This window comes from Ursus arctos, unplaced genomic scaffold (genome assembly GCF_023065955.2).
Source record: "Ursus arctos isolate Adak ecotype North America unplaced genomic scaffold, UrsArc2.0 scaffold_12, whole genome shotgun sequence".
Classification (NCBI taxonomy): domain Eukaryota; kingdom Metazoa; phylum Chordata; class Mammalia; order Carnivora; family Ursidae; genus Ursus; species Ursus arctos.
The window spans coordinates 11,789,545-11,812,494 of NW_026622786.1; the positions used below are offsets into that span (position 1 = coordinate 11,789,545).

At 38.6% G+C, this 22,950-nt stretch overlaps 1 protein-coding gene and 1 non-coding gene across 4 annotated transcripts in view; one reads left to right on the forward strand and one right to left on the reverse strand.

Moving 5' to 3' along the window:
* Positions 1-22,950, forward strand: part of TRIM33 (tripartite motif containing 33) — a 115,929-nt gene that overhangs the window by 33,767 nt on the left and 59,212 nt on the right. For 2 of the 3 annotated variants that reach the window (XM_026483693.4, XM_026483694.4), the window contains exons 2-4: positions 15,134-15,252; positions 15,659-15,803; positions 15,969-16,101. In XM_026483693.4, the coding sequence (XP_026339478.1) occupies positions 15,134-15,252; positions 15,659-15,803; positions 15,969-16,101 (397 nt within the window). Of the gene's footprint in view, positions 1-12,338; positions 12,444-15,133; positions 15,253-15,658; positions 15,804-15,968; positions 16,102-22,950 lie in introns of those variants that run through there. The other variant, XM_026483695.4, reaches the window with a different exon arrangement.
* On the reverse strand, positions 18,172-18,278 carry LOC113244450 (U6 spliceosomal RNA). The gene has a single exon (XR_003312388.1). It is a non-coding gene; the product is annotated as a U6 spliceosomal RNA (small nuclear RNA).

Sequence of the window (22,950 nt, forward strand, 5' to 3'; positions counted from 1 at the left end):
CATTTCCTTCCTGTGGACCTGAGTTACAGTCTCATTTCAATTCTTTTCAGCCTAATGTACTTCCTTTATTATTTTTTTGTGGTACAACCATGCAAATGACATTCTCTTAAATTTTATTTATCTGAGGATGTTTTTATTTTGCTTTCATTTTGAAGAATATTTTTCCTTGCTATCAAATTCTTGGTTTACAGTCTTTAGTACTTTCAGTATGTCATTTCATTGCTTTCTGGCCTCCTATTGTTTCTGATGAAAAGCCAGATGTTAATGGCATTGTTCCCTTATATGTGGTGAATTGTTTTTCTCTTGCTACTTTCAAGATTTTGTTTGAAAATCTTTGCCAGCAGTTTGAATTTGAGAAAATCTAGGCTTGATTCCCTTTCTTTTTATCATAATTGGAGTTCTTCTAGTTTTTTGAATCTGCAGATTTAATGTATTTCATCAAGTTTGAACATTTTCAGCTATTATTTCTACAAATGTTTTTCCTACTTTTTATTCTTGGATTCCCATTACATTTATGTTGGGATTCTTGGCATTGTCTTGCTGGTGTCTGAGGATCTGTTCCATTTTCTTTGGTCTTTCTTCCTTTTTTGGATTGAATATGTTTATTTATCTGCAGGTTCACTCAAGTCTGCTCTTGAGTTCGGATATGTAATAAAATTTTTATTTGGGATTTTGTACTTTTCATCTTTTTGGGTTGTTATTATAGTTCCTAGTACTCTTGTGACTTCCTGCAGGTTGAGGCACTGACCTCCTATTTTACTTTATTCTTTGATAGGTCCCTTTTATTCTTTGGAATATTTATAGTAGCTGCTTCAAAATCTTTGTCTGCTAACTCCAGTGTCTGGGCTCAGTTGATCAGTTGACTGATTTTTTTCTTCTTCCCTGAGGTCAGGTCACAGGTCACACTTTGCTATTTCTTTGAATGTTTTCTCAGTTTGGTATCTTAGATAATATATATCTGTATATCTATATTGCAGCCATTGTAGATTATGCTTTATCTTTCTGTGACTTGTTGGTAGTTTTTAGTAACTTGCCTAGACTTAAAATGAGGAATATATCTTTTGTGTAGTGTATAGCCGCTGATGTGTCTCTTCAGTATTTTTGTTTTTTTGTTTAGTCTGGCTTTATAGGGCTTGCTCTTGTATTTGCATAGCTTGGTGGTCAGTCTGTGCTTTGGGCATTAATTTTGGGCATTAGTTGTGATTGAATACCTTGAGCCTATGAGGCGTATGTATACCCACTAATGATTGATCTCCGTGGTTTGGGAAACATTTTCAAGTTTGTGGCCAGTTTTTAGTGTCACAAGACTGGGATTTCTTGGGTCTCCCTTTTAGTTAGTCAATTATGAGTGGAAAGTTTTAGTCCTTCTGTGACTCTCTTGTTTTAAGTATAGAGTTGACCCTAGAACACTGTGGGGGGTGGGATGTGGGAGATGGGGCACTAACTCTGGCGCACTTGTAAATCCTCATATGACTTTTGACTCCCCCAAAACTTTACTACTAATAGCCTGCTGGTGACAGGAAACCTTACTGATAACATAGCACATATTTTATACATTATACTGTATTCTTAGAATAAAGTAAGCTAGAGAAAGGAAAATATTATTTTATTTTTAATATATTTTTTAAGATTTTATTTATTAGCGAGAGATTGAGAGCATGTGGGCACGCACACGTACATGAGCAGGGACAGGGGCAGAGAGAGAGGGAGAAGCGGACCTCCCCGCTGAGCATGGAGTCTAACTGGGGGCTCGATGCCAGAACCCTGAGGTCATGACCTGAGCAGAAGTCAGCCGCTTACACTAAGCCACCCAGGCACCACAGGAAAATATTAAGAAAATCATAAGGAAGAGAAAATACATTTACAGTAATGTAAAAAACCCGCCTATAAGTGGACCTGCACTTTTCAAACCTGTGTTGTTCAAGGGTCAGCTGTGTTAATTATGTTTGGCTGGGGCTTGCTCCGTGACCCTAACCTTGGTATATATAGCAAGCCATTATTTTCTGAGATTCTTATTTTCAGCTGGCAGAGCTTCTGTTTTCACATTTGCTCTCCTCCCCTAATTGATTCTGCTTCATATTGCGCCAAAGCTGCTGTTTTTATGGTCAGTCCCACTCAAGTAAATCTACTGATCTTACAGGCCAGACTGTATGATCACAGGATCATTCTCATGCAAGAAGGGCAGTATCTCCCACCGTTTTACCTGAAATTCTAGCAGTTTTTGTAGAATAAGCACTTCTTGTTTTGTTTTTTAATGGTTCTCAGTGTTCTGAAATAGGTGGGTTTGTGTGTGTGTATGTCTGTCAGTTTTGTTCAGGCTTTTTTTTTTTTTTTTAAAGTAGGCTCTATGCCCAATGTGGAGCCCAGTGTGGGGCTTGAACTCACAACCCTGAGATCAAGACCTGAGCTGATATCAAGAGTTGGGTACTTAACCAACTGAGCCACCCAGGCGCCCCTATCATGGTGTACTTTAGATTACTACTAATTTAAATTTCAGTAAAATATAGAGTCTTTCTCCAATATGGTTTCTTTACCTTTTCCCTCCTTTGTGTTATTGTTGTATATGTTATATCTGTATGTTATAAACCCAGCAAATTATTGTTATTGTTCATACATTCTTACAGTTTTCGAAGAAGTTAAGAGAATAAAGGGAAAAAATACAGTGTTTTATATGAATCTGCATATATTTACTATTTCTGGTACACTTTAATTTCTGTGGCTTTGGGTTATGGTTTGGTGTCATGTCCTTGCTTCAGGATGACTCCCATTTCCTCTCTCTTCCTTTGTGCTGTTATTTTGTGCCCCTTTCTTCCTTCCTTCCTTCCTTCCTTCCTTCCTTCCTTCCTTCCTTCCTTCCTTCCTCTATAAGATTTTATTTATTTATTTGACAGAGAGAGAGGGTGGGAGAGAGCACAAGCAGGGGGAGCGGCAGGCAGAGGGAGAAGGAGAAGCAGGCTCCCCAATGAGCAGAGAGCCCGATTGCATGGGGTTCTGTCCAGGACCCTGCTGGCATCATTACCTGGGCTGAAGGCAGATGCTTAACCAACTGAGCCACCCAGGCACCCCAAGCAGGTTTCTTTTAAATCAGTTAAAGAGAAAAAGTAGGTTTATACTGTGTTACACATTTACTTATGTAATTAGCCTTACCTGTGGTCTTTATTTCTTTGTATACGTTTGAGTTACTGTCTGATGTCACTTCCTTTCAGACTGAGGAACTTTCTTTAGTATTTCCTGTAAGGCAGGAGGACTCGGCAGTGAATTTCCTCGATCCATGTTTATAGGTAGTATTCTTCATTTCCACTTTTACAAGTTAATTTTAATAAATGTAGAATTCTTGGTTGGTAATTTTTTCTTTCACCCCTTTGAATTATGTCATCCTACTGCTTCCTGGCCTCCACTGCTTCTGCTAAGTCTGCTGTTACTCTTATTGTTTCCTTGTACATCATGAGTCACTTTTCTTGTCTTTGATTTTCAGTAGTTTAACTGTAATGGTTACCTATTTGCTGGTATATATTTGTTTGTCCTTTTCTCTTTCATGCTGCTTTTGTTTTAGGTGTGTTTCTTAATTTGATCTTTCAGACTTTCGGTTTGCTTCTTAGGAGTCTCCAATCTTTTTTCAGGTCTTCTGTTTATTTAAATTTTGAAATCATACTTATTTAATTCTAGTGGAGCCCTTTTCCTTTTGTTATGTATATTCTAATTGCATTTCTGTGAAACTTCTCAGTACTTTTTTTTTTTTAACTCAAGTTCTCTCTTGTTTCTTCCATTAGTTCTGCCTCAGTAGGAGTCAGCCAGCTGGTTCTGATTGTTCACTTCAGTGTCCCTCAAGTTACTGAACCTCCTCGAATGGGATATACTTGTTCTTTGCCTATTCATGAGTATGGCTCCATTTACAGGGTCAAGTTTGGGGGTGGTGGTGTGGTACTGGTCAGTGGTGAACTGGTAGACCATGGAAGGCATGAAAAACTTTGGTTCAACTGCCCTGTACTGAATGCATTTTCAAAGTAAATACCTTATCCTGAAAGTATCAGATCCTTATACTTTCCCTGCTCAGCTTGTACAGCTAGTGTAGGACTGTCCTCTCATGATCCAGGGACTGTTTGAGCCTCTCTTTGCAGAATTCACATGGCCTCCTAAAGGAGCCAGTGAATAAACAGATACAGTGGACCTAAGTAGCCCATCCAGTTGAGGGTCTTCATAGTCATGTCTTCAGGCCTCACTGGATCTTTTTGGTTTCCTACCCCCTTCCCCCATAAAAAGAGAGAAAGGAAAACAGAGTTGCATGCAAGTTTACTCACACAAGCATATCTAGGTATACACAGAGTGAAGCCCTCTCTCTTATGAAGTATACCTACAAAGAAGACTCAGAATTTCTGCAGATTTGGATTTGAGTACTTGAATTCAAGCACTATGTTGAATTTTCTGTTACATGGTATTGTTTCTACCTGAGTTAGTGAATATTCAATCATTTAAGCTGGTGGTTCTGTACTTTCTCTGTAATGAACCAGATAGTAAACACTTTAGACTTTGTGTCCAGATACTATCTCTGTAGCTTTTACCTTCTTCTGTTCTTCCAGTTTAAAAGTATAAAAATCATTCTTAACAAATTGTTGGCTGAACTGTCTAGTTGTTTGATATTGCATTTTTGTAAATAGCTAACAGGCTATAACTCACCCATATCACCAATTTAAAAATATGTTATTTTGGGGGGCCTGGATGGCTCAGTTGGTTAAGCATCTGACTCTTGATCTCAGCCCAGGTCTTGATTTCAGGGTCATGAGTTCAAGCCCTGTGTTGGGCTCCATGCTAGATGTGGAGCCTACTTAAAAAAAAAGAAAGTTATTTTTATACAAGTTTCTGTTCATATTGAAAAAACTTTGGAAAAAATAAAAGAAAAAACATTGGTATTTTATTTCAAATAATGCTGAGTATTATAATTAGATTGATATAATTATTAATAAACTTTTAATTTTCCGATTATATAAGGTTTTTGAATTTTTATTCATTATTTTTAAATTTTATTTGTATGTATTTTTTAAAAACTTTATCTATTTGACAGAGCACAAGAAGGGGGAGCGAGAGAGGGAGAAGCAGCCTCCCCTCTGAGCAAGGACCCCAATTGGGACTCCGTCCCAGGACCCTGGGATCATGACCTGGGCTGAAGTCAGACGCTTAAGCAACTGAGCCCCCCGGGCATCCAGTTTTTGAATTAAAAAAAAAAAATTGGGGGGCGCCTGGGTGGCTCAGTTGTTAAGCGTCTGCCGTCGGCTCAGGTCATGATCCTGGCATTCTGGGATGCAGCCCCGCATCGGGCTCCCTGCTCGGGAAGCCTGCTTCCCCTCTTCCATTCCCCCTGCTTGTGTTCCCTCTCTTGCTGCCTCTTTCTCTGTCAAATAAATAAAATCTTTAAAAAAAAAATTATTTTACCTTTTTTTTTTTTTTTTTGAGAAAGCATGCGGGTGAGGAGGGGCAAAGGGAGAGGGAGAGAAAGAATGTTAAGCGGACTCCGTGTCCAGCATGGAGCCCTGCACAGGGCTCAAACCTACAACCTTGGGATCATGACCTGAGCTGAAATCAAGAGCCAGACTGACTGAGCCACCCAGATGCCCCTATAGCTCCACACCCATCGTGGGGCTCGAACTCACTACCCCAAGATCAAGAGTTGTATACTCTACAGAGTCAGCCAGCAAGGTGCCCCCTACAAGGTTTTTGAATTTTAAAGACTATTATGCTGAAGAATTAAGCTTAAAGAACACCAGGAAGCTTTATCATAGATGTGCTTAATGCATTTCCGAAATATATTTAATTATGTTTGATAGTGTCAGGTCTTATATGACCATATGTGTACATAGTGGCCATGTTTTCAGCTTAAGCTGGTTGTACATTTAGTTGTAAAACTGACTTGTGGAAATTGGCTGGATACTTAACAGCATAATTTAAATACATGTTGCTGTATGGTATTATCTTGTAAATGTTAAATCAGTTTGTTTATAAATGAATTATTTGTTATTTTTTATATAATATCTCCGATTTCTCCCAATGTAAAGCAGTATTCTTTTTTAAAGTTTTTCATTTGTTTAAGTAATTTCCACACCCAGCTTGGGGCTTAAGCTAACGGCCCCAAGATCACGTGTCACACTCCCTTTCAGCTGAGCCAGCCAGGCACCCCTAAAGCATTATTCTTTATTCTGCCTCTCTTAGCAAAAAATCACTCTCTTTCATTCTCTTCATTGCCAGTTTTTTGTAAGAATGGGCAAGTAATTCAACATTCTACATCTTCAACTCTCCTGTACTCATAATAAAATCTTTCTGCTGTTAACCTCCGTTGGTCTAAAATTTTGTAGAAAAGATCAGTGTGCTAGTTGCTTCAGAATCTAGTTGTTGTTGTTGTTATTATTCTTGTTGTTATTATTATCATTATTATTTTAAGTAGGCTTCATGCTGGGCAGGGCTTGAACTCATGACCCTGAGATCAAGACCTAAGCTGAGATCAAGCGTCAGATGCTTAACTGATTGAGCCACTCAGGTGGCCCTCTAGTTACTATTTTTTGCCATCCTTTCAGCAAACAATGTAATACTTCCTAGGTTCATATTATTGAGGGTACACAGTGCTGAACCGGAGATGGGTTCAAGATGGAAGGAGGAGGGGCGCTTGGGTGGCTCAGTCGGTTAAGTTTGTGCCTTCAGCTTGGGTTGTGATCCCAGGTTCCTGGGATTGAGTCCCACATCAGGTTCCCAGTTCAGGGAGTCTGCTGCTCTCTTTCCCTCCACCCCTATCCCCTACACTCGCAGGCGTGCTCGCGCTCGCTCTCTCAAATAAATAAATAAATAAATAAATAAATAAATAAATAAAATCTTAAAAAAAAAAATGGAAGGAGGAATTAGCCTTAGGAATGGTTATACCTTTCAAACTTGGGACTCTTGATGCTACCTGATAATATACTTTCTAGCCTGTTTTTCCTGTTCCCTGGATTATTCAATCTTTTGGCACATAGCTCCCAAGACTGTCACTCACTTGATCTGGTAATTAGAGTCATGGGTGCAAATTCTCTTCTACTCCCTTCTTCATCTGAAAATGTATATTTCTCATTGAGTGCTCTGAGGACTGAGCTAGCCAGGTGCCCTGTACTGGCTTTTCATGTGAATTGCGCTTCTTGGGATTTGCAGTTGTAAATGTTGAAATCTGTGTCCTGAATCTGTGAACTCCTTTTCTTCTGCTTGACCATAAATATTTGTATATCCAGGGGTACAAAGGGTAGGAAGGGTACATACTGTCTTTGATCCCTTGATCCTGTTCTCACTTGCTAATCCTTACTGTGCTTCAGGTTTTAACCAGTTATATGCTGATGGTTCTTTCTACACACTTCAGCTGCAGAATTATGTTAGTTAAAGAGAGTCTATCAAAAACTTATTCATTATATTCTGGCTTAAATTATTTTTCCCTCATTTTGAGTAATTGTGTAATTATCCACGCCAGAAACTTGCAAATCATTTAGAATTCCTAATTTTTTTCCTTTGCTGTAACTGCTACCTCTCCATCATCATGCATTAAGCAATTGATTCTGCCTCTGATTTATCCTCTATATTTCTATTAGGACTGCCTTAGTTTTAGTCTTTAATTTTGTTACTAATGGATCAGCCTTTAATTAGAGAGCCTCTTTAGCATATGTTTTAAGGGCATGGGCTGTCAATTCGGACATTGTGGCTTCCTTTCTCAACCCCCTCCCCCATTTACATTGTCCTGTAACCTTGAGAACATTACCTGATTACCCTGAAGCTCAATTTCCTCACCTTTCAAGTGGGGATAGTAATTGAACCTACTTTACAGAGGTGTTACGAGCACTAACTAAACTAATACATAGAAATTTCACAATAAATACTAACTGGTCTTACAGTAAAACCTTGTATTAATGCAAATTTAGATGTAACTTGGTCATGATTGTCGCCAGTCCTCAGCACAACCTTCATTCTCAAACAGGCAGGTTAAAATTCTTGCTGGGGCTAAGGCAGAAGTACGTGGTAGACCAGGGTTGGAAACAAGATAAGGGATATGTGGTGGCAGAGTCCCTGTGTCCCCAGTAGTTTTGTCAGCCAGTTTTTGTGAATCAAATTGAAAAAATGGTGACAGCCAATAGAGTCGACATTCCTAGAATTCCTTCTGATATTTTAGAACAGTTGTTTTCAAAATGTGGTCTTTAGAACACACTTAAGCATGGCACTAAACTGCAGTCTTCGGACACTTGTTATTGGCTAGCCCAGAAAGTTTGCACAGTTATTTCTCTTTCCAACAACTTGACTATATTTTATGCAGTTGAATTTTGATGCCCTCACTTATTTTTGTAAAGGCAGTATTTTACCTTATTTTTTTAATTAATTAATTAATTCACTTTATTAAAGTAGGCTCCACACCGAGTATAAAGCCCAATGCGGGGCTTGAACTCACAACCCTGAGATCCAGAACTGAGCTGAAATCAAGAATCACATGCTTAACTGACTGAGCTAGTCAGGTGCTGCTTACCTTATTTTTTTTTTTTTTTTTTTTAGATTTTTTATTTATTTATTTGACAGAGAGACAGCCAGCGAGAGAAGGAACACAGCAGGGGAGTGGGAGAGGAAGAAGCAGGCTCCCAGCAGAGGAGCCCGATGTGGGACTCGATCCCAGAACGCCGGGATCACGCCCTGAGCCGAAGGCAGACGCTTAACGACTGCGCTACCCAGGCGCCCCTGCTTACCTTATTTTTAATTGACATTTTATATCTTGATTTTCCCTTCATACTGTATTTAGAATGATGTTTTTTAAGGCTGTAGTTTAATTGTAAGAGAACATGTTATTGTAGTTTTATATTTTAATTTCATGTTTTTTATCTTCCTAAATTAATACTTATCTCTATATACTTACGTTTAACTCATGCATATTTAGATATCAACATTTTCTATTAATGACTTTGCTAATTATTTTTTTTGCATCTCAACATTTTTCCATGTACTTTTTTTTTTTTTTTTAAGTAAGCTCTGTGCCCAATGTGGGGCTCGAACTCATGACCCAAGATCAGGAGTTGCATGCTCTACCGACTGAACTAGCTGGGGACCCCTAAATATTTTTCTGTGTTCTTAAAGTCAGTAGTAGGTTAAGCTGTATAAAATTACCATATTTGCAGGTCATAAGTAGTCTAAAATGGTAAATTTAATGCTTTATTAATTCTTATAGCAATGAGCAGTACTGTATGTCTGAAAATTTAATTTGCTCTTTTGAATAGTGGTATTATCAGGGTATAGATTGCTAAGTTGATTTATTTTCCCTAAAAGCTTTTAAGATATTATCCTTGTTATCTTTTTGCATTGTTTTTTACTAATGAGGTCTGCTGTCATTTCGATTGTGTTGTAATAACTAGCAGTTATTAAGAGTTTTTCCTTTATCGTTACTGTGTTTTGGTGTGGATTTATTTTTATTAATCCTGCTCAGGACTTGAATTGCGTGCAGTCTGAGGGCTCATTTCTTCATTTCCTAAATTCTTAGCCATTATATTCTTTAAGTAGCATCTGTACCTCATTTCCTTCGTGAACTTCTAGAACTTCTGTTTGACACATACTAGAGTTTCTCATTCAGTTCTTTAGCTTTGTTTTCTTTTGTAGTTCCTTCTCTCTTTATCTCTGTGCTGAATATCTATTTTTCTACTTCAATAATTTCCTTTTCAATTATCTCTTGCTTACTGTTTAACTTGTGTTTTGAGTTTATACAATGACTATATTTTCTCTTTGATTCTTTTTTAGCTCTATCTTCAGATTGTTTGTCCCTTTAACCCCCTCAACATTTTACAGAAAAATATTTGAAGTCTTTTTCAGATTGTTTTATTTTGTGTGGTTTAGGTTTTTATTTCCTGCCAATTTATTGTGTTTGTCGACTTACTCTAATAGTATTGGGTTTCTTCGTGCATTGTAATTTTATTTTATGAGCCTATCTTAAGTTGGTGTCGCACTTGAGCCCTAGGTTGGGAGGTATCCTAATGAGATAGTTTTGTGTTGGTAAGGTTCCAGAGAAGCTTCTCTTTTTGTTATTGAATGAAAATGTGAATTCACCTAAATAGGAATCCCAGGAAGAGAAGTAGATATGAGGCAAAGATAATAACTTCTGTTTATGGGCATTTTGTTTGGAGTTCTGGGTTGATTAAAGAAGGGGTTTTAAATAAGAACTTGAACTTAGCGGGGGGCACCTGGGTGGCTCAGTCGGTTAAGCATCTGACTCGATTTCGGCTCAGGTCATGATCTCAGGGTGGTGAGATCGCCCCATTTTGAGCTCCATGCTCAGCAAGGAGTCTGCTTGAGATTTTCTCTCCCCCTCTTGTATTATCCCTCCTCCCCATGCTCTCTCTTGCTCTAAAATAATAAATCTTAAAAAAAAAAAAAAAAAAAAAAGAATGTAGGATAGAGAGCAGAAGAGAAATGTTGGCTTTAGCCCTGAGGAGGAGACCAGAGTAGTATGTTGGACTGAATTCCTTGGGTTCCTCCTTATTCATTGTAGATTTACTCCCAATTTTCCATTCAGTTTCCGAAGTCTCAGGAAAACTGGGGCCAGGGCATGAGGGTGCAGGGCTGGAGGTTGCATCATGAACTTCCCCGTAGTCATCCAGCACTAGATAGATTTCCAGTTTGTTATAAAATGTTGTAACAGAAACAGCTAGAAGGACGAGATGCAAAGGGCAGGGTATGTGTGAAGGAGTGCGGAGCTTCTATGCTCTCAGAGTGTGCCTCTTCTTAATCTCCATGAGTTCACCAACCTGGAAGCTTCCAGGTAAGCTTCTTATGAGTTTCTCCACTTGGCCTTTCTGTGTACTGTGCAGATAGCACAAACTTTGCTTATGTATCTATGCATAAAGCTTGTTTGGTATTCTGACTTCTTGTGGGTGATTCTAGCGTTGGCAAAAATTTTAGGTTGTAGGGCACTTAAAGCCTGCCCCATGGCTTTTTTGAAGGAGTTCAGATTCACCTTTTAACCTTTGTCTGACTTCCTGTTCCGGTAGTGGTTCTTACAACCCCTGTGGCCCATTTACATCAGCTGATACTGGACCACTTGAGCTTTGTGTTCCCTTTTGTTTCTGGCACTTAGTTTTGCCTTTTAGGTTGGGGACTCAGTTATATATTTTTCAAAGTACATTTTAATTTGTTGTATTTTAGTTTTTTCTGTGTTTAGCCATTTCAGGTGGTCTTTTCCATATCTGCTTGGTCATCATTCTTGAATGGAAATCCACACCAGTCAACTTACTGAAACTAAATTCCACTGAACATTGTGGAGATAAACTAGTTTGTAGACTTTGGCCTTATAAAAAGAGTCCTCCCCCACATCCCCCATAATTATACATTTTAGTAAATTGGCATTTAAAAATAATCTAATAGGCCTGAGTGGGTCTCTCAGAGAACTTGAACTTAGAAGTAATGAAATCCATTCTAGGAATATTATGCATAAAGTTGGTCAGCAGCTTTGGCTTTGGAGTTTGGGTTTTAGTTTTTTTTTTTTTTTTTTTTAAAGATTTTTTATTTATTTATTCGACAGAGACAGAGACAGCCAGCGAGAGAGGGAACACAAGCAGGGGGAGTGGGAGAGGAAGAAGCAGGCTCATAGCAGAGGAGCCTGATGTGGGGCTCGATCCCAGAACGCCGGGATCACGCCCTGAGCCGAAGGCAGACGCTTAACCGCTGTGCCACCCAGGCGCCCCTGGGTTTTAGTTTTGAATAATGATCCAAACTCACCATGAAAACCAGCACTCAGTGATTGAGTCAGGAGCACACTCATCTGATCTATACTAATTACAAGGGTATACTTACTCATAAACTCAAGTGGAAAATGGCTCTCATTTTCAAAGCAGACATTTATATAATTTTTAAATTTATTGAATAAATACAGAAGCAGATAGTAAAAGATTCCCGAAGAAGCTTCAACTTGTTTTGTTTTGGTGGTAAGATACCTTGGATCTGTCAGGTGTAAGTAGTCAGCCTAGGAATGGGGTTTGCTGATATCTGTAGACTTGAATTTATTCCCTCTCTTTGGAACTTCTTTCATGCCTCAAATTTCTGAATTCCAAGTTTGTCTGAAAATCTTTATGGCAAATAGGAGTCTTTCTGAGATGTAGGTTTCCACTCCTGGTGTACTCTGGGTTGGGCTGCTTCTGCAGTGTTTGTATTATTTTGCTTCTACCTTTCTTAAAATTGTGTGTATACTGATTTGTGTGCTTTGCGTCCTTCCTTTGCCTTAATATTTTTGGATATTGTTTTTATCTTCCAGATTCCTTAATATTATTTTAATGGGGATTTGGGATGAGATAACAGATGAATTTTTGTTGTCATAACTGTGATGTCTCCTTGCCAGATTGAAGTAATTTTAAGAATCTGAGAATCAGTTTATTGGGTTCAAAAAAACAAAGACTTGCATCAAATGATCATTTACACAGGTATAATGGACACTTTTATAATACTGTTTCTTGTTCAGAATGGAATGTCTCCATCTTTTGTATCGTTCAACAAAAATATTCTGTTTAGATGCTGCATATTTCTTAACTTTCTCAGTATTTTACATATGTATATGTATGTATATGTGGACATTTTTCTATCTTTTATAGCCCCCCCTTTTTTTTTTCCCATTTGTGAACTTTGCACTTGCTGTTCTTGGTTTGCATACTGTTTCTTCCTTTCCTAGTTGAGTTTGGAGTCACCCTCAGGCTCGGTGATTGGCAGGATTGATTCAGAAAAACTGTTACTCTTGGGGCGCCTGGGTGGCACAGTGGTTAAGCGTCTGCCTTCGGCTCAGGGCGTGATCCCAGCGTTCTGGGATCGAGCCCCACATCAGGCTCCTCCTCTATGAGCCTGCTTCTTCCTCTCCCACTCCCCCTGCTTGTGTTCCCTCTCTCGCTGGCTGTCTCTCTCTCTGTCGAATAAATAAATAAAATCTTTAAAAAAAAAAAAACTGTTACTCTTATGGTTGCATTTTATTAGGAGAGAAGAAATAGATTAAAATTAGCAAAGGTGCTTGGTATGAAGTCCAGGAAAAAATAAGCACAAGCTTCCAGATGTCTCCTTTCAGTGGAGTTGCACAGGGGGATGCTTAGTTTTAGAGTAACTATGTCTGATGATATGCAGGAGTATTGCCAGTCAGGAAAGCTTTACCTGAGCCTCCATGTCTAGGTTTTTATTGGGGAATGGTCACAAAGAGGTGCATTCTCCATAGAACTTACACTACCTACTGAGACTCCAGCCACCCTCAGAGGTCAAACTGAATACAGCATGGCCTAAGGCGTCAGGCATACAAAAATAGACTTATCAGGCAGAATATTCCAAGAGTTAGAGGTCATGTCACAGGAGCCATTTGAGGGCCAGTATTGGAGATAGGCCTTCCTTAGGAATGTACAGGATTTGAAGAACCAAGGTCAGCGAAGTAAACGCTACTGCACACTAGTAAATGAATGTTAATTTTTCAAGACCATGTTTAAGTGTGACTTCTTCAGTGAAAGTTTACTTTATTGTAAGACGTTAGTTGCTCCCATAATTTTGCTCCTGCAATTACTTAGACTTATCTCCTTCATAGTTTTATTATACTCTGTGTTTCTTGAAAGGTTTGTAATTCAGTGCCATCTCAAATATGGAAATATTTATATCCCTTTTCCTCCTTTCTCTTTCCCATACTGTTTCTTACTTTGGTTTGAAAAATTATTTTTCTGTATTTCCTTTGAGAGGGTCTTTGTATGTACTTTCTCTTATAAAAACTATGTTTTGTTTTCAAACATATAGCTTTGAGTTTAACAGTGTATATGTCTACTGGGAGACTGATATTCCCACTTTAATTTAATTAATTTAGAGAGTGTGTGCATGTGTGTGGGTTGAGGGGGAGTAGGGCAGAGGGAGAGGGAGAGAGAATCTCAAGCAGGCTCCATGCTCAGCATAGAGCCAGTGCAGGGCTCAGTCTCATGACCCTGAGATCGTGACCTGAGTGGAAATCAAGAGTTGGATACTCAGTGGACTAAGCAACCCAGGTGCTCCCTGATATTTCTACTTTTAGAATGACACTGTGTTTAAGTTTCTATAGGTTCTATAATTTGTATACTTAAAATTCTTGGGGATTCTGTTTACATCCTAGTCTATGTATGGTGCTTCCTATAGGTGTACATGGTGGATTGTGTCATTATGCTATATCCTCAGTTTTATGGCTGACACGTAGTAGTTCGTTTGTTGTTTTGACTGTGTGGTATTTTGTAGTTTTTAACTTTAACTTCCATAGGTTTATTTCTTCTGATAGGTGCTAGAACACTAGGAGGTTCAGGCACCTGTGATCTTTCTTCCCACATGAAAGTGAATTCAAGTAGTTCTAAACCAAGTCAGAATTTATTAGATGATAGATTGTGTATTTCTTTTGCAGCCGTAACAAAATTGCCATTAACTTGGTGGCTTAAAATAACACGCGTTTTAATGTCTTACTATTGTCAGTTTTACTGGGCTACAGTCACGATGTCTGCTAGATTCAAAGTGTAGTCAGGTCTGGTTCCTTCTAGAGGCTCTGAGGAGAAAATCTGTTTCCTTGTCTTTTTCACCTTATAGTGGCCACTTGTATTTCTTAGCTTATTGCTTCATCTCCAAAGTACATGACTCCAATCTCTGCTTCCATTGTTAGCCACCTTCTCCTTTTCTGTAGTCTAATCTTCCTCTGTCTCCCTCTTACAAGATGACATTTAGGACCCATCAGATAGATAATCCAGGACAGCGAATTCCCATCTCAGGAGCCTCAATTTAATCATATCTGCAAAGTTGCCTTTGTTCTATAAAGTGACACTGACAGGTTCCAGGGATTAAGATCTGAATATCTTTGGGAGCCATTATGCAACTAACACATTGGAATAAAAGCACTTTTAGATTTTCTGGGTTTGTTTTGTTTTGTTTTGTTTGTAGTATAAATGCTTGTTTTCACTTCCTAAATAGGGTATCATTTCTCCCCAATGGAATAACTCAGTGGATTATTTTACTCAGCTCTTAATGTTCATTTCTTTGGTCTTGTCTGTGACATATGAATAAATGCTTTCCATATGGGCATCATGTACAATTGCCTTATTTTTCCCCAAGGACTATTTTTTAATGTTGTTGTTTTGTGTTGTAGTTGGTGTAATACGGTGCCCAGTATGCCGCCAAGAATGCAGACAGATAGACCTTGTGGATAATTATTTTGTGAAAGATACATCTGAAGCTCCTAGCAGTTCTGATGAGAAATCAGAACAGGTATGCTTCTCAATTTTTCTTTATGTTCTTATCTTGATATTAAAATGTAAATAAAAAGAAAAATATGTTTGGATAGTTACATAACTTAGAGTAGTTAAGGTATAGTTCTGTTTTTCCAATTGAAAATAAAGTCTCTTTATTCTATACCCTAATATCTAGTTAAGTGAAATGAGAAGTCATTACTTAAAAATTCAAATCTTGCATATAGTTTTTGTGTTCTGAGACTTAGGTTTTTACTCACTTGAATGTTTGATATGGAAGGAACAGGATTTTATTGAAGATAAATGGATAACAAAATAATTTTATTCCAGTCATTTGATATATTTGAGAGCAAGTCAGAAGGTTTTTGTCTTGTGAATTGTATTTTGTAAATTTGATGTAGATTAGTATTTATTTCCTCTTTTAGGTATGTACTAGTTGTGAAGACAATGCAAGTGCAGTTGGCTTTTGTGTAGAATGTGGAGAGTGGCTATGTAAGACATGTATTGAAGCACATCAAAGAGTAAAATTCACTAAAGATCACTTGATCAGGAAGAAAGAAGATGTCTCAGGTAAGATAGAAGCAGTTTTAATGATTAATATACTATTAATCTCCCTCTTTTACCTCACAGCATTTCTATTTATTCTTCATATGCTTTGGATATCAATATTAATAAGAATTTAGAAAGTTAGATAAAAATTTTCAGTTTAAAAATATATGTTTTATTTTACTACAGAATCTGTTGGAGCATCTGGTCAGCGCCCTGTTTTCTGCCCTGTACACAAACAAGAACAATTGAAACTTTTCTGTGAAACATGTGATAGATTGACATGTAGAGACTGTCAGCTATTGGAACACAAAGAACATAGGTACAGAAGTCATAATTGCTTCACAAGAAATCTTACTAAAATGTTTTGTAAAATTAAGTATTCTTATTTAATCTATAATTTCATTTGGTAGCATTTTCTCACTTTCGTGTATTTCTTAAGATATGTTTTTGATGAATTATTTAACGGTTTCCACATTCATATCTAATTATCTTACGAATATTTGTTAAAAATTTATTACATTTGGGTTTGCAAGAAAGGAGTTGCATTATTTCTTTATTTGCTGTGCTTTTGCTTCAAATAAGCTTTTTTCAAGTGTACTGTGGTGTTTAGGCTCTGGGCTGTAATCTAAAAAGGTAATATTCCTGCAGATATGGCTGATACACATTTTAACATCAAAGCATAACTATACTGATTTCATGTTAGTTATAAATCCTTTGTTTTTCTGCAAACTGTAAGTAAGCAAGCATAGTTACTAATTTTTTAATACATATCTTTCTATTTCAACCCTATTATACCCCCAGAATTCAATAGTATTTGCTTATAACCAGTCTGTTACGTTTGAACTCTTCTGGAAATGTACTAAAATTTCTAGTCAGGAGTATAACAGTCCTCCAGCAAATTTCCCAGTTTCTATTAAATTGTATTATAGTTTAAAAGATGGTCTTGCTTACCCATAGTCCAGCCTTTTCTAAAGTGTTCTTATAATACTTCTGCTGATTTGATGGAAATAGGTTTTATGAATCTCCTGCCAAAAAAAGAGTAGGTTGAGTTGGATTAACCACATCTAAATGTGTTTCTTAACTATAGGATGTCTTAGTGCTTTTAAATCCTTAAGGTCATTGGAATTCATTATTCCAATATTATTGGATTATTATTGGATATCATTCCAATGTTAATTCCTTAAGTTCATTGGAATTCCATTATTCCAATTCCCTTAAAGAGGGAGTACATTAATCCTAATAGCTAGCAATTTTTGCATTCGTCGTTTGTGTGAGGCACTTTCTGAATGCTGCACGTTTGTTTAATTCACACCAACTATCCATGAAGTGTTAGTATTGGTATCATGACTGTTTTAAAGGTGAGGGAGCCTACTTACAGAAAGCTTTAATAATTTGTACAGGGTCTCGCCATAAGTAGTAGAGCCTAGGTTTGAACATAGACAGTTGGATCTGTTTTAAGCCCGTATGTTCATTTTCTTTTATTTGGTATATAGATACAGACACAGTATATGGAATCTCTCAGACTTGACCACATAAAAATAGAGATCTTCCTTCTATATTACTGTTCTATAGAACATATGTTTAGAATTGCTACTTTAAACTTTTGTGACCTTAATTTGTTCCGAGATGTTTCATCTTACCTGCAAGTTGGCTCAGGTTTCACTTGAAGTGACTAATCTTGTAGATGCCTTCACCTCAGGGCCAAATTTAACCATTGATTGTTTTGTAATAATCTCAATAAGACATTAGATTATCATTCTTACAGCTGTAGTCAGTCAGATCTTTGAGTACTTGGGTTACTTAATGCATTTTAATTGTTGATGAGAAGCAAAAAGAGAAGGAAGATGGCATCCTTTTTCCCATGGAAGACTAGCTTCAGCTGTTCTTCCCTCAGAGTTTAACCTTGCCTGACCCTTCTTTTTCCCTTACCATTTTTCCTTTGAAACCTTTTAGTTTCAAATCCTAATCGTCTCTTGAATGTTTCTCCCTTTTCTTCTTTAGCTTGCACTCTATTTTTTCCAGTATAGACTCTTGTAGAACTCATGTCATTGCACTGTTTTATTTATTTCTGAATGAATGAGAGGGAGAGGGGGAGAGAGAATCTCAAGCAGGCTCCATGCCCAGCCCAGTACAGGGCCCAGCATGGGACTTGATCTCATGACACTGAGACCCTGCAACCAAGAGTCGGACGCTTAACCGACTGAGGCAACCAGGCACCCGTCACTGTACTTTAAAACTGTAGGTCCTTGTTACTACAACACACTTAGAGTTGATCTCTCTGCTGTGAGTTTTACCTTGTCAAATCCATTCTGTCCACATTGCTGCCAGGATTATTTTGCTAAAATAGAGTCTCTTCTCACCCCTCATGCCCCCCCCGCCTTTTTTTTTTTTAAATATGGAATGCTTCACGAATTTGTGTGTCATCCTTGCGCAGGGGCCATGCTAATCTTCTCTGTATCGTTCCAGTTTTAGTATATGTGCTGCCGAAGCGAGCACCCTCATGCCCCTTTTAAAACACTTTTCAGGGGTTCCCCCATAGCTAAAGTTTCAAGTGTTCAATATAGCATACATTATTGAGCCATACTATTCTTTTCTCTTCATCATCTGTACAAAGTTGGGAAACAGCCCACAAGACTGCCTCATTTCTGATATCAACTGCAGAGTTCAATAAAAACCCTAATGGGAAAACAACATGCAGTTCAGCTCATCGATATGATTTGTTTTTATCATCTCCAATTTAGAGCCTTTGAAACAGGATGCTGTCTGTTCACCTTAGAACTGTTATTCATAAACTAAACAGTTTGCGTGCCCCCTCTCTCTTTTAAATTTAAATTTATTAGTTTATTCAGTTTTGAAGTGTAATTGACAACCAAGCAGTTCTTTTTTTGGTTCTCAGAGAGCTGTTCATAGTGCACCACCCATGTGATTCTAGGATTCAGCAGCTCCTTGAGTGGTTTTAAAGTGGGTAGGGGAAAAGATGCTATTTGCATAAATACAATAAATAACTCTTAACATCCTGCTGGTCATATGTTCCTGAACAAACAATTTCTATTTTATACAGAACTCTCCTGGGCACTGCCTTCCATTTATGTATGTATGTATGTATGTATGTATGAATGAATGAATGAATGAATGAGAGAGAGCACAAGCAGGGTGAGCGGCAGAGGGAGAGAGAGAAAAACAGACTCCCCACTGAGCAGGGAGCCCAACCCCAGGACCCTTGGATCATGACCTGAGCTGAAGGCAGACGCTTAACCGACTGAGCCACCCAGGTGCCCTGGGCACTACCTTCCTTATTAGAATGTTCCTCTGTTGCCCAAGACATTGTGTGTGTTTCACGTTGCAGAGTTATATTATGTCCTTCAGTCAGTCTTAATGCCCAACAGCAAGTTAGTAATTTTCTCTCAAATAGCATACATTTTAGCATGGTATCCAGAAATTTTCTGGTCCAAAATCCCAATGGTTGCTGCTGAGTGGCACTCATTAGGTTTTGCCATAAGCTCTAGTCCACATAAATATGTGTTGCTGCCAGTCCCCAAATCATGTCCAGCTGTGTATCTTGTGGGTCCAAGAACATCTGGAAACAGACTGCTTTTTGCACTTGAGGCATGGCCTACCTTCAGGATCCCATTCAAATACAGCCTTTTGGATCGTTTTATTGATTGGTGCTACTAATATTCCCTGATGTGGAATATGTGTCCTTCAGAATTCAAATATACTGCCAAACGTTGGGCTCCTTGTTTAGTTTTAGGGATAGGTGGCAAAAACTATTTTTCTTTACTTGTGGAATATCAAGGTTTGCACCTGACTAGGTTATTCCTAAGAATTTTACCAGTTTGGGCAGGTTCTTGGACCTGGTGGATTTATTAACAGTTTTTGGTCATCTGTGTCCTTGTTGCATTTAAGTCAGTCATACCTTTATCTTTAGCTTGTGATATTGTCATGGTATCAAGATAGTGTATCCTTTCTAACCTCCTTGTACCAGTAAGCTGGTGAATTTAAGTAACCCTTTGGCGATATGGTAAATGTAAATTGGGATTCCTTCGTGTGGAGGAAAATTGCTGTTAATTTTTTTGGGGGAGATCAACACAGAAAAAAAATTGTTTTTTGCAGGATCAGTTACTGAGTATCACTCTCTTTTAGACTGCTGTATATTTTTCCCTACTATTAAAATCATATCAGGGACTGCTGATGTTATGGGGGCACTACTGTATTCAAGCTTTATTGTTAGGCTTGATGAGCCATCCACTTTTTTCACAGGCTACATATACATTTTTTTTCTTTTTAAAGATTTGTTTATTTATTAGAGAGAGAGAGCCAGCGAGAGAGGGAACACAGGCAGGGGGAGTGGGAGAGGAAGAAGCAGGCCTCCAGCGGAGGAGCCTGATGTGGGGCTCGATCCCAGAACTCCGGGATCCGAAGGCAGACACTTAATGACTGCGCCGGGATCCGAAGGCAGACACTTAATGACTGCGCCACCCAGGCGCCCCCTACATATACATTGTTATTGTTCAGAGAATTCATTGGTACCAGCACTCTGGCTTGTAATTTGTTGTTAGAGTGGTAATCTTTTTGTCCACCAGGTATCATATACTGTCTCAAATTAATTTTTGTGGGCTCAGACAGTTTCATTGGTTCCCATTTTAGCATGTCTAACCAAGACTGGCCTTAAGGTGAATTTATATGCCTTCTGTTTTACAATATCAGTCAGACATAATATCTATCCCAATAATACAGTCACATAGAGGAGATGTAATCACCTCACAGAAAGTCTGTTCTGACATTCCAGCTTTCATCCATATTTTTACCTTAATCCTGTGATCTATTGCTTCTCCTCCCAATTTAACTGTAGCTCCCCATTAGACTTCCAACACATTTTAGAATTATAGTGCATTGGGCTCTCATGTTAAGGAGTCCCAGAAATGACTTTTATCCACTCCCTGGCTATTTTACCCACACAAGTGCATATTATCTTGGTTCTCCAGTTGGGGTTTGAACCAGAAGACCCTTGCCTCTCCTTCAGTCTTCAGTTTGATTAATTTATAGGACAGTCACCCCTGGTAATTCCAGGTCAGGTTTTTCACTATCTTCTTTGTCCTCTGGCTTTTAAAATTTCTCTAAATTGGGGTAAATACAGCAGAGTTGTTTAGGGCCCTTTAATGTTGGGGAGCAGCAGTAATTCTTATTGGTCCACCCAACTTCTAATCATGCTACATTAAGATTTTTGTTTCAACCCCATCAGTATCTGCTTTATCATCCCATTTTTTAATAGCCATCTGAAGATTTCCGTCCTGCTGTGTTAAATCCGTTGACTCTCCCCTTTGGTTTTCCCTGTTTTCTCAAGAATCTCTCTAATTTTCTTAGCATCTATAACGTGCATATTGGGAATTTGAGAAAATAAGTCTGATAAGGCTTTTCAGGTTGTCGCTAAATATTGCAGCAATAAGGTTACATGGGGTGCCCATGTAAAAGAGTCACCCTTAATCACAGTATTTACTATAACTTCAGTAAGAGGCATATTCAGTAGGTGAATATCCTGTTTTTCATAATGCGAATCCAGCATGGCTTACATAAGAAATATGTGGGGAATCTCTGCATTTATAGGAGGACAATCCTTGTCCTCTGTTTCAGGGTCAGCAAATTTTATGGGATCATTTATCTAGTCTACTGGGTTAGCTCTCCCCTTGGGAATGACCTCCTGTGTCTGAATTATGTATAGCCGTCTGTGGTTGTTCACTAGTGAGTTGTGGATCCTGCATCAGCCCAGGCATTGCTCTTCTGTTTTGTACCATTCAGAACCAGTGATACTGCTTCTAGGTTATCACTCTCACAGTATTTTAGTGTAGGTTTTTCCAGAAGAGTCGCTCTACAAAATGAGGCGTTCCTTTGCACTGTACTCTGTGATTTCATTAGTTTCTTGGTTTGGTCTTTTTTTTTTAAAGATTTTATTTATTTATTTAACAGAGATAGCCAGCGAGAGAGGGAACACAAGCAGGGGGAGTGGGAGAGGAAGAAGCAGGCCCACAGTGGAGGAGCCTGATGTGGGGCTCGATCCCATAATGCCGGGATCACGCCCTGAGCCGAAGGCAGGCGCTTAACCGCTGTGCCACCCAGGCGCCCCCTCTTGGTTTGGTCTTTTCCTCAACCTGGACTACATTCTGTGACCAGAGGTCATTGAGGTACTCTCTGTTTTCCCAGAGTACTTTTTCCCTTTGGAGTGACCCTGAGGCTAGATGTGCCCGTAGTTGAGACTAGCTGAAACCTAAGCTTTGCCCAGTGGCAATATCTGTCCCAACACACTGTTAATTTTAGCTACTGCAGAATCAGTAACCAAAGGGTTGTATAATTAACTTGTTTCTTACTGGTTTGCATTTCCTTATTTATCCAGGGAGTCAACTCCTAGGGTGTTGGGTCTACCTTTCTAAATTCCATTGATAACTTACCTCTAGTAACTTCAGCTGCAGTTTCATACCATGAGTGACTAGGTGGTCATCCAGGAATCAGAGGTTCATAAACCCTTGTTTTCTCATCCTTCTTCCCAAACCACATGTTTTAGTGAGTCAAGATCATTCTAGTGACTCCCATTTCTGATACCAACTATGAAGTTAGAGAACAATGCACAAGTGCCCCTTCACTTTTGGCACCAAGTGCAGAATTTGAGGATCCCTGTTTTTTTTTTTTTTGTTTGTTTTTTGTTTTTTGAGAGAGAGAGAGAGTGCACACACGCCAAGTGTGTTCGTGTACGGGGGGGGGGGAGGGGCAGAGAAGAGGGGGAGAGACAATCCCAGGCAGGCTCTATGCTCAGCATGGAGCCCAGCGCAGTAGGGATCTATCTCACAACCCTGAGATCATGATCTTAGCTGAAATCAAGAGTCAGCCATTTAACCAGCTGAGCCACCTAGGTGCCCCTGAAACCACCCTTCTGACACCTATTATAAGTTGGGGATTTCCTGAGGCTATTGTCAGATTCAGTGATTACACTGAAAGGATAATGAAAGGATACAGATTCAAATCATTCAAGGGAAAGATGTATGGTGCAAAGTCTAAGAGTGTTCCAAATGTGGAGGTTCCAATTGTCTTCTCTCAGTGGAATCGTGGACATAATTAACTCCTCCCGGCAATGTGTGACAGTATGCATGGAATATTGCCAACCAAGGGGGCTCATCTG